The sequence below is a fragment of the Gekko japonicus genome, unplaced genomic scaffold (assembly GCF_001447785.1).
Source record: "Gekko japonicus isolate JY-2015 unplaced genomic scaffold, Gekko_japonicus_V1.1 scaffold3566, whole genome shotgun sequence".
Lineage (NCBI taxonomy): Eukaryota > Metazoa > Chordata > Lepidosauria > Squamata > Gekkonidae > Gekko > Gekko japonicus.
This window is the reverse complement of record NW_015166537.1, coordinates 62522-74665: the sequence shown is the minus strand read 5'-3', so window position 1 is coordinate 74665 and position 12144 is coordinate 62522. Positions and strand designations below refer to the sequence as shown.

The window sequence follows — 12144 nt, the reverse complement described above, 5'->3', positions numbered from 1 at the left end:
GAATCTCTTCCCATGCTCTGAGCATTCAAAAGGCTTCTTCCCTGTGTAAGTTCTTAAATGGACACTGCAGAGCGTCATTTTTAGCGTCACTCTGACTGAATATCTTCCCACACTCAGAGCATTCAAAAGTCTTCTCACCTGTGTGTGTACTTAGATGACTTTAAAGAGTGCCATTCCAGGAGACTCTCTTCCCACACACTGAGCATTCAAAAGCTGTGTGGATTCCTGTGATGCTGTTGAAAAGTGCTACTGTGACTGAATCTCTTCTCACACTCTAAGTATTAAAAAGACTTCTGCTCTGTGTGGGTTCTTAGATGATTTCGAAGGTTGTCGCTCTGACTGAATCTCTTCCCACACTCTGAGCATTCAAAAGGCTTCTCCCCTGTGTGGGTTCTTATATGTTTTTGAAGATGGCTACTGCCACGGAATCTCTTCCCACACTCTGAACATTCAAAAGGCTTCTCCCCTGTGTGGGTTCTTACATGTTTTTGAAGATTGCTACTGCCACAGAATCTCTTCCCACACTCTGAGCATTCAAAAGGCTTCTCCCCTGTGTGGGTTCTTAGATGTTGTTTAAGAGTACTACTGTCACTGAATCTCTTCCCACAAGCTGAGCATCGAAAAGGCTTCTCCCCCGTGTGGATTCTTTGATGTTTTTTAAGATTGCTACTCCCACGGAATCTCTTCCCACACTCTGAGCATTCAAAAGGCTTCTCCCCTGTGTGGATTCTTAGATGACTTTGAAGATGACCATTCTTACTGAATCTCTTCCCACACTCTGAGCATTCAAAAGGTTTCTTCCCTGTGTGGCTTCTTAGATGACCCTGCAGATAGCTGTTGTAAATGAATCTCTTTCCACACTCTGAGCATTCAAAAGGCTTCTCCCCTTTGTGGATTCTTTGATGTTGTTTAAGAGTATTACCATCACTGAATCTCTTCCCACACTCTGAGCATTCAAAAGGCTTCTCCCCTTTGTGGATTCTTTGATGTTGTTTAAGAGTATTACCATCACTGAATCTCTTCCCACACTCTGAGCATTCAAAAGGTTTCTCCCCTGTGTGGGTTCTTAGATGAGTCTGAAGATGATTACTCTGACTGAATCTCTTCCCACACTCTGAGCACTCAAAAGGCTTCTCCCCTGTGTGTGTTCTTAGATGACTTTGAAGATTGGCACTCCTGTTGAATCTCTTCCCACACTCTGAGCATTCAAAAGGCTTCTCCCCTGTGTGGGTTGTTAGATGACTTTGAAGATGGCCACTGTGACTGAATGTCTTCGCACACTCTGAGCATTTAAAAGGCTTCTCCCCTGTGTGGGTTCTTAGATGAGTTTGAAGGTTGCTGTTCTGACTGAATGTCTTCCCACACTCTGAGCATTCAAAAGGCTTCCCCCCTGTGTGGGTTCTTAGATGTCTTTGAAGATGGCCACTGTGACTGAATGTCTTCGCACACTCTGAGCATTTAAAAGGCTTCTCCCCTGTGTGAGTTCTTAGATGAGTTTGAAGGTTGCTGTTCTGACTGAATGTCTTCCCACACTCTGAGCATTCAAAAGGCTTCCCCCCTGTGTGGGTTCTTAGATGTCTTTGAAGATGGCCACTGTTGCTGAATCTCTTCCCACACTCTGAGTATTCAAGAAGTTTCCCTCCTGTGTGGATTCTCTGATGCTGTTTAAGAAGGAAACTATGACTGAATTTCTTTCCACACTCTAAGCATTCAAAAGATTTCTCCCCTGAATGGCTCCTTTGATGCACAAAAAGCTGTGACCTGTACATGAAGTACTTTCCACACCGAAAGCATTTCCATGCCTTAATTATACTTTGCTTTGAAAAATGTATATCACCCTTTCTTCCATCCAAGAACTTTCTTCCACTCTCTGAACAGGTAAGGGGTTTCTCTCCTGAATGAATTCTTTGATGTTGAAAAAGGTCTGATTTCTCTGAGAAGCTCTTCCCAGAGTCTGAGCAGCTATAAGGTTTCTCTCCTGTATGTGTTCTTAAATGTCCAAGGAATTCTGATCTGCGAATCATGGTCTTTCCACACTTCAGGCATTGATGGGTCTTCTTTCCACCGTGCATTCTGAAATGGACGTTATACTGGGTTTGATCAGAGAAGTTCATTCCACACTCCAAGCACCTGTATGTTTCCTCCAACATGTGAACTATTTCTTGGACATCCTCCCCTTGGCAAGGAATGGAGTTGTCCCTTTTCTTCACCCTGCTGTTGACTTTCTGCCTCTTAGACCTTAGTTGAATCCTGATGTTTTTTCTCACGTCTTCCTTCATGACTTCACCTGGAGATAGTTGATGCAGTTTCTCATCCTCCTCATTCCTCTGATTATCCCCTGCTGGAAAAAAGAGAGAGAGATCCTGTTAGATTCCATGCAAGGAGGTCTGATCTGGACCTGAAGTTCCAGCCACACTCCAAATATTTCAGTGGCTTCTTCCTGCTGTACACTGAAGTGTACAATCAAATACAAAGTACATTAAGCCTCCTGCATCAGAGAAGCTTGGTTTGGACTCTGACCATTTCTATGGCTCCCCACCTGTGTGACTTCTTTTAATGTGAAGTAGGGCTCTTTTCCAAGTGAAGCTCTTTCTGCACTCCAAGGAATTATAGTTTCTCTCCTAAGGAAATTTGCATCCACAAAATGATGTGTATTCTATGACTGAAAGTCCTTACAAAGGCCACACTTCCATTTTCGTTTTCCCTAGAGTAGATTCTCTGGTTAGGATGGAGGCCTTTGTTCCTTCTTATTCTGATTGACCTTTCTTCTTGGACTGAGATTTTACAGGAAACCCCCTCCTTGGCAAGGAATGGGCTTGTTATGATCCTACTGGTCTCGTTACGATCTATTCTGTTGTAAATTGTTATTTTAAAGTGGTTTTAATTGTATGGTACTGAGATTGATGTAACCTGCCCTGAGCCTGCTTGCGGGGAGGGTGAGATAAAAATGCAATAAGTAAATAAATAAAGAAATAAAGGTCTATAGTAGTGCAGCCTACAGGCTATAGGGAGGCCTAGTGGCTCCAGGGAAGCCTGTACTAGAGTAGCTATCAGAGCCTACCTTTCCCAGGTCTCATTTGGACCCTGTGGTTGGCTAACAGGGGATTCGGAGGGGAAACTTACACCAGTAGAACAGTAGAGGGTGTTTCCTGTGAAAAAATTATAAAGGGCTTTGCCCAAAGTGGGAGGGGGTTCACTCCTAGGAAGCAGAGCTATTTTGAAGCTGCTGCAGATGGAGGGATCCCTCATCCAAAAGGGGTGAGTCAGCATGAGGCGAAATACCTAGAGAAGGCTAGGTACAGTATAGTCAGACACATTTCTTATTTTGCTGGTTTACCTACATTTACTATGCTCAATTTGCCTAGTGAGAGCCAGTTTGGTGTAGTGGTTAAGTGCGCAGACTCTAATCTGGGAGAACCGGGTTTGATTCCCCACTCCTCCACCTGCACCTGGCTAGATGACCTTGGGCAAGCCATAGTTCTGACACGAGCTGTTCTCTCAATGACAGTTCTGGAAAGAGCTCTCTCAGCCCCACCTACCTCACAAGGTGTCTGTTGTGGGGAGGGGAAGGGAAAGGAGATTGTAAGCCGCTCTGAGACACCTTTGGGTAGTGAAAGGCGGGGTATAAATCCAATCTCTTCTTCTTCTTCTTCTTCTTCTACATGTTATTGAATTACAGCAGTAGTTAAATCTGTTCAATAAAAATAGTTTATTACTCTGCCTGGGTCCTCATGCGGTCACTTATAAGGGGACAACTCCCGGAAAAGTGGTCTTCTTCTTCTTCTTCTTCTTCTTCTTCTTCTTATTATTATTATTATTATTATTATTTCTATTAATCACTTAATCCCTACGATTGTGGGGTTCTTGGCGATGTACACATTTTAAGACCATAAAAACCGTATCCAGCAATTTATCCAGGATTGAGGCAAGTGGGTAAAAATGTTTTATATTTCTCTGCCATATCTGGTCCGTGGGTGCTTCGCAAGCACAGGGGAGGGAGTAAGCTCCATAAGGAGTGAAGGATCCTGGTAGGGTGCCGGCCAAGATGAAAAAGGTTCCTATCCTCAATCAAATGCCTAGCGGAACATCTCTGCCTTGCAAGCCCTACAGAATTGCATAAGATCCCGCAGGGCCCTGATGTTATTTGGCAGATGGTTCCACCAGAGACAGCCGGATCTCTCTAGGGCCAGGGACCTCCAGTACGTTGTTCTGTGAAGAGCGCAATGCTCTCGCAGAGGAGGCGGTCCTGCAGATAAAGGGTGGGTGCTATGGGCCCTCCTGAGGAGACCCATGCCAGAGTGGTGGCAGCCATAAGAGAGCTTTTCTACCCGCTGCCTGCAACAGGGCTTTTCCTCTTACCTGTGTGGCTTCCCTCCTGCATCTGTGGTCCTTGGAGAAATCTGACCACGCTGATTAGACAGGTATACCTGGCTTTTCTTTCTCTGTCTTTCTGTGGCAGGTGCTTTCCTGCCTCAAGGGGGTGGAGGGGACTTAGCCTTTGGGAAGGAGTTGGTCAATTGCCTCTTGGGGAGATGGGAGGTTGCTGCAGGGCTTTCTCTATCCTCTCGTGGCCCAACCAACTGTGCTTCAACTGAGAACTTGTCTCTGCGTTCACTTAGCTGACAGAATCAGTGGGAATCTCTTTAACAGCACACTGCTCTACCCTCTTGGGGTGAGGACTGATCCCCCTCACCACAACAGATGGTGCTGTGTGGTTTGGTTTAAGCCAGTTCCCTGTGGGTTGCTGTGTTACCTGGTGGGACTACCTGCTGCAGTCCACCTCCTGCAAGGTAGAACAGCTCCAAAGAAAGCACTCAAACACCTTTCCACCTAATAGCAAGGCCTGAAGGCGTCCATGGGAAGACAGCCTTCCCATGGACCTCGTCTAGCAGGGCTGTTCTTAGGTAACGCCCCCTATTTAAGGACAGTGCAGCCACTCAAGAGCCACAAACGATTCCCAGCCCCAGAAGGCCTCTCTCCCTCCTTACCCAGCAGGCTTGATAAGGCTACCAAACCCAGAGTTCCTAAGAAGGGAAGAGGAAAGGTCCCCTGGGTATGCCTTCCCATTCCCATAACTGTAATAGACACTCACTTGCATCCGGTTCATTTGGGAAGGAAATAGTCTCTTGCGATCTTCCGGAGAAATTCTGCAGCCATTCTTCAGATGCAAGGCCTTTGTCAGTCTCCGCCGTAGGGCCTCTTACATTCCTGGCTTCTTTGGAAGAGACAGAGAGAGAGAGAGAGTGCGCAACCATTCTTATATGTGGAAGGAAAGAAATCCAAGGAAGAGTAAAATTTCTTATGGAAGGATGGCCCCGTGGTCAGGATCAAAGCCCTCAACTGTAACCAGTCTAAGGCGAAATGGATCTTTTCTGGACTACAGTCAGAGTGGATGGCCATCATCCCATCTAGGGAAGGCGATCTTCTGAAGGTGGACAACTGAGAAATGGGGATCTGGCTCCCTCCAAAGTCCTTCTGAGGGCCTCTCAGCCACACCTCGGCCTACGGCCAAGACACCCTCTCTGGTCCGGGCGATGGCCACAACACTGGCCTCAGTTGCCCATGCATCAGTGGGGGGGATTGTATTGCTTTACGTGGCCATGCTGGACAACACTTTCACGGCCACCCCAACTTCTCAAGGCACCCAGTGGCGGCCAAGTAGAAGGGCAGGCCTCACAAACATATATTGCTGTTCAATATTTTGATTCCTGCATCATCCCAATGGCAGCAATTCCCACCTTTGACACTTATGAAAAATCCTTACCCAGAAAAGCCAGGCTACCATAGATCTCCCACATGACTTCCCTGTAGAGAGCTTTCTGGCTCAGATCCAGCAGGGCCCACTCCGCCACAGTGAAATGCACGGCCACCTCCTCAAAGGAAAATGGAGACTGAAAGAAAAAGCAGATTCCCTCGTCAGAAATCATGCCAGATTTCTCTCATAACAACTAATAAAATCACATATAAAAAGTGAACTGTTATAAGCAAGAACTCTACAAGTATATTGTGATATTAACACTTAAAGTACTAACAATTTTACTAACAGTGAAATGATCTCCTCCTCTTGGGGTTTTAGTTTAGTATGGTTTGCTTTCCTTTATCCGTAGTTGTAGTCCCTTCCCTAATATTTCTTTGTAGTTTTTTGTAGTATTTGCAAAATAAAAAATATCCCTCCGGGGATTTAAAAAAAGAAAAAAAGAAATCATGCCAGGCAGAGACTACACTCTCGATGGGGGTATTTGGTGAGGGTGCAGGATGTAGAGTTTGGTATGTGTAAAAGCAGTGCCATTCAGAGCCTCCCTGCGTCAGAAAGCAGGAGCAAAAGCATCCCTGAGAAAGGAGTGAGGGCCCTGGCTATCCCCCGTTCATCACTCCCTACCTGGACCAGAGGTTGAACAGCCATTTCCACTTCTCTGCAAAGAAAATAGCTCGATAACATCTCTTCACTGCCTGCAAGGGAGACAAAATTGGAAGGAGGATTTTTAGCCTCAAATTCCTATTTTGTTTGTTTGTCTCAATACTGCTCACGCATCCCCATTCCCATGGACCTCAAGAGGTTATAAATGCTGCCAACACATTTCAGATTCCTGTGAGACTTGGAATGTGTCCTGGAGCTCTAACGGTTGCAGCATCCCTGCCAGATCAGACCAAAAGCCCAGGCATGACCTTCTCCCGCCTGCTGGGCCTTCTTACCCATCCTGGAGTCCGGAAGGGAAGGAGAAAAAGAGGCGACCGGAAATCACGTGGCACGACACTTCACCCATCACATCCAGCCCTAAACCCATGTGGTTTTAGTGTATCAGCTGATGCTCTGGGAACTACAGGGTACTACCAATATGTTTCCAGAGCGTCTGCTGATGCTCTGGCTTCACATCCAGGTATTTATCTGGACAAGACATGAAAATGACACCATGTCCACCCTGTGCTCTGTCCTCAGACCTCACAGGGGTGGCAGGACGTGGCCTGGCATCCCTAGTCACGTGGCCTGGCGTCCCTAGTCCTATCCACCCCCCCCCCGATGCCCCTGAAAAGTCTTTATGCAGAGACCGAGAACCGAAAGGACTGGCCCCTGGCAACGGGTTTCCTGAGATAGGCTGCCCCAGAACATGGTGTGTGTGTGTGTGTGTGTGTGTGTGTAAAGTGCTGTGAAGTCACAGATGACTCACGGTGCCTCCACTTATTCAGGGGAACAGACATTCAGAGGCGGTATGCCATTGCCTGCCTCTTGCATAGCAACCCTGAATTTCTTTGGTGATCTTCCAGTCCAAAAACTAACCAGGGCTGACCATTCTTAGCTCTGATGACACTGGGCTAGTCTGGGACATCCTGGTCAGGAGAACGTGGAGGTTCCATTTATTCACCATGGCTAATAGCTGCACCCAGATTTGCTTTCCTTTCCTTTTTTGAGCCACCTTGAGTCCTTTTAATGGAAGGAAGGTGAGACATACGTATCTCAATTAATATAAATAAGAATGGAATTGCTCTCCATGAATCGGTATACTTCTCCTTAAAGTGGAGTGGCCATCACAACATCCTAGGGCACTATTTCCCAGAACTCTATTCTACGTAGTCTGCAGAACTATCTCCCTTTTCTCCTGCCCTGAACCTTCTGCTCAACAACTTCACTATGTGCCCCGATCCCATCAGGGCAAGAGGCACCCTTACCACTTGACAGGGCATCTTGGGCATGTTCCTGGGCCTGCGCCCTCTGACCTTCCTCTGACGGAGCTCCTTCTGCCTCAGAGAACTTTGCTTCCGCCTTCAGGGATCCTCCCCATATCTGAAACAACAGAAGGGAGAGGGGTAAGAGGAGGAATGGAACAAGCTGAAGAGATGGATCCTGACCCACTCCCAGACTCCTCATCCCTGACTCCTCCACCACCAGAGCAGCTTTAACCACAGGGGCCAGAACCAGGGTTGGGTTTTCTTCCCATCCTAGTGAATGATCTAGAGGTAGAAATATCAAGGACAAGATGGGAACAATACAAGGAAGAATTATAAAAAAAAGAGATGAAAGGAGGACAGATTCCTTTCAAGAAGAATCTTTTGAAGAACCAGGAAGAGTTTTAGAAAGTAAAGCTGCACTGAGAACAATTGGGAGAAACAAATCACCAGGAGCAGATGGGATATCAATAGAGATATTCCATGCCACAGAAAAAGGAGTCCATCAAAATCTTAACAAGAATATGCTAACAAAGATGGAAAACAAAACAATTGTCCACGGACTGGAAACACTCACTTTACATTCCAATTCCAAAAAATGGAGTTGGGCGAGTGGGCGTCAACATGGCAAATGGGGTTCAATGTGGCCAAGTGCAAGGTGATGCACATTGGAGCCAAAAATCCTAAATATAAATACACGTTGATGGGGTCTGAACTGGCAGAGACTGATCAAGAGAGAGATCTTGGAGTTGTAGTAGATAACTCACTGAAAATGTCGAGACAGTGTGTGACTGCAATAAAGAAGGCCAATGCTATGCTGGGGATTATTAGGAAGGGTATTGTAAACAGATCAGCCAATATCATAATGCCGCTATATAAATCAATGGTGCGACCTCATCTGGAATACTGTGTGCAATTCTGGTCACCACACCTTAAAAAGGATATTATAGCTTTGGAAAAAGTGCAGAAAAGGGCAACTCGAATGATAAAAGGGTTGGAACACTTTCCCTATGAGGAAAGGTTAAGGCGCTTAGGGCTCTTTAGCTTGGAGAAACGATGACTGAGGGGTGACATGATTGAGGTTTATAAGATTATGCATGGGAAAGAGCAGGTAGAGAAAGAGGTACTTTTCTCCCTTTCTCACAATACAAGAACCCGTGGGCACTCCATGAAATTGCTGAGCGGTCGGGTTAGAACGGATAAAAGGAAGTACTTCTTCACCCAAAGAGTGATTAACACTTGGAATTCACTGCCACAGGAAGTGGTGGCGGCTACAAGCATGGACGGCTTCAAAAGGGAATTCGATAAGAATATGGAGCAGAGGTCCATCAGTGGCTATTAGCCACAAGATATAGATAGGGACTCTGGGGCAAGTGATGCTCTGTCATCTTGGTGCTTGGGGGGGTCAACAGTGGGATGGCTTCTAATGTCCTGGCACCTCCTGATGGCACTGATATTTCTGGCCACTGTGTGATACAGAGTGTTGGACTGGATGGGCCTTTGGCCTGATCCAACATTGGCATCTCTTATGTTCTTATGGTCTTATGTTCTTAACTAGGATTATATTGTAAGGAAGAGGCCCTTAACATTAACTCTGAAAAAACCAAAGTGATGGTCTTTAGGAAAAGGGCTCAAATATCCTCCTTGGCAACTCAATAAATCAGTGTTGTTCCTTTAAGTATCTAGAAATTACAGTTGAAGTGAAATGTTCAAATTGCCACAGTAAAAGCATCTGCGACAAGAATTGTGCGGTCTATTTTGAGGTTTTACTATACGAAGGGTGGCTTTCTTATTGACCCCATTTTAAAATTATTTAAAAATAAACGGTGCTGAGGTTTGGGGATGGAAAGAGGATAGCCTTACTAGTATAGAAACAATTCAAAATCATTTTTTAAGGTGGATCCTGGCTCTTCCTAAGGGAACGCCAGTCACCCTGATGAGAAAAGAAACTCGGCTACCCTCCTTAAGGGCACGGGTGCACCTTGCTGTTCTAAAATCTTGGGGGGAGGGAACAGAGCTGTCAGTTCTGACTCATTCAGTCAACTGGCATTTCATTCAATGTTATCCAAAGACTTGGAGTGTTCTTGTTCTCTTATTAATCTATTCTCAATATACTCCATTCCTGATGAACTTCTCAGTCCTTCAACCATTGGTAAATTGTTGACAGGCTATTGGGCCCGCAATTCTTTACACCTACTGTTGGAGAGCATAAAATCTTAATTTTATTATACGCAGATGATATGGCTCTAATATCACTTAGGTGTGATGCTTTGTCAGACAGATAGTTAATCTTAAAATCACAGTCTGCTCCCTGGTTCAAGTCATTTAAGAACGACCATGTTAGGTCCTCCTACTTAGTATAGATAATCATAGCCTCAGAGCAGCCTTCGCATCCTTGCGTTTTGAATCTATGCCAACGGCTGTATTAGCCGGCTGCTACAGTAGAACGCCTATGGAACAGCGCTTTTGCATTTGTGGCTCTTCTGTTATCGACGATCTTCCCCAGTATATTCTTGAATGCTCGATGTATGCCCAGCCTGGGACTTGATTGGACTTACGTTTCTACTCAGACTCTGAGAAGATTGTATTCTTGTTAGCTGATTCCGATGCCAACGTATCTTATAGAATGGCATTATATACCTTGGCTGCAAAGAAAATGTGGGCCAACGCTGTTCTTATGGGAATTAATTGATATTGATCTTAGCGGAAATTAATTGCCTATATCTTTGGTTTATTTTATTCTGCTTTTATGGTTTTATGATATCTTACATTTTACGCCATTTCATCCCAGTATTCATATTTATAGCATCCCTCTCTGTTGTTATCCTTGGTTTGTGATGGCCTATGGCTAAATACAAATAAATTTCTGATTCATTTCAAGAAAAGTCGAAGGCAGCAGGAAAAGAGGAAGACAAAACACGCGATGGAGTTCTTGTTTTCTTAATAATCTATTATCAATATACTCTATTCCTGATGAACTTCTCAATCCTTCAACCATTGGGCTGAGCAAGGCTGTTCACGAGAGGATGTTTGGAAGCAACTTGATGGCAGTTCACACACACAGAGAGAGAAAGACAGATAGTTAATTGAATGCTTGATTTTTGCCCAGCCTAGATTAAAATTCTTCTCTGGGACTTGATTGGACTTACGTTTCTACTCAGACTCTGAGAAGATTGTATTCTTGTTAGCTGATTCCGATGCCAACGTATCTTATAGAACGGCATTATACGCCTTGGCTGCAAAGAAAATGTGGGCCAATGCTGTTCTTATGGGAATTAATTGATATTGATCTTAGCGGAAATTAATTGCATATATCTTTGGTTTATTTTATTTTGCTTTTATGGTTTTATTATATCTTACATTTTATGCCATTTCATTCCAATATTCATATTTGTAGCATCCCTCTCTGTTGTTATCCTTGGTTTGTGATGGCCTATGGCTAAATACAAATAAATTTCTATTTCATTTCAAGAAAAGTCGAAGGCAGCAACAAAAAATGAAGACAAAACATGCGATGGATTGACTCAATCGAGGAAGCCACAGCCCTCAGTCTGCAAGACCTGAGCAAGGCTGTTCATGAGAGGACGTTCGGAAGCACCTTGATGGCAGTTCACACACACACAGAGAAATGCCTGGCAGGAAGCCTTAGGATAAGGTCACTGCTTGAACGGAGTGACTGAAAACTCCATACCTGCTGAGCCTGCCTCTCCTCCTCTGCCTGACTCAGGAGGAACCCTTCGGCCAGGGCCACTGCCTGGGAACTGGTCTCCGGCCCGCATCCTCTGACCCAAGACTGCACTTCCTGGGGCAGGATGGCCAGGAACTGCTCCAGGACCACCAGGTCCAGGATCTGCTTCTTGGTGCGTCTCTCTGGCTCCAGCCAGTGCTTACAAAGTCCATGGAGCTGGCTGCAAACCTCTCGGGGCCCATCAACCTCATGGTAACGGAACTGCCGGAAGAGTTGGCTGCGTACATCTGCAGTCATAGTGTCCTGAACCAAAATCTCTGGCACAGCTCTTTCCCAAAATTCAGCACCACTCCCTGCTTGGACGGGATGGGGACCTTTCCTGGATGGCTGGCCTTCTGGGTCCTTCTCTTCCATCTTTTCCTCCTTTCTCTTGGGTTGCCTCCGACTCTGGAAAGACACTCTTATTCACCGGGCTGTGAAAAGGGAAAGGTATCAAAGAAAACAAAAGAGAACTGAGTTACATCACTGACCCAGGTGAAAAGACACCTAAGGTTTACCTTGGTGGATCAGAGGGAGCATCCTTGTTGTGGTTTGCAGATCAGGATTAATGTCACTGTGGTATATTACGTATAAAGCTTTTAAAGATAAACCTGTTTAGTCCTTCAGGCAAAAAACCCACCACTTTCTAACTTTTTAAAAATTTGTTGTGGATGTTATGAGCTTGTCTTCCAATTTCTAAGGAACAGTCTGTCTAGTCGGTACATCACAAAGTAAACTGGAGCCCAGGAGAAAGC

At 45.3% G+C, this 12144-nt stretch overlaps 1 protein-coding gene across 1 annotated transcript; it reads right to left on the bottom strand.

Moving 5' to 3' along the window:
- Positions 1-281: 281 nt before the first annotated feature.
- Positions 282-11647, bottom strand: LOC107111345 (zinc finger protein 345-like). The gene is made up of 6 exons (XM_015412308.1): positions 11579-11647; positions 7666-7780; positions 6380-6450; positions 5765-5870; positions 5093-5215; positions 282-2341 (listed from the first exon to the last, which is right to left on the bottom strand). Exons 1-6 carry the CDS (start codon positions 11645-11647, stop codon positions 282-284), a joined length of 2544 nt encoding a protein of 847 aa, XP_015267794.1.
- Between the last annotated feature and the right edge of the window lie 497 nt (positions 11648-12144).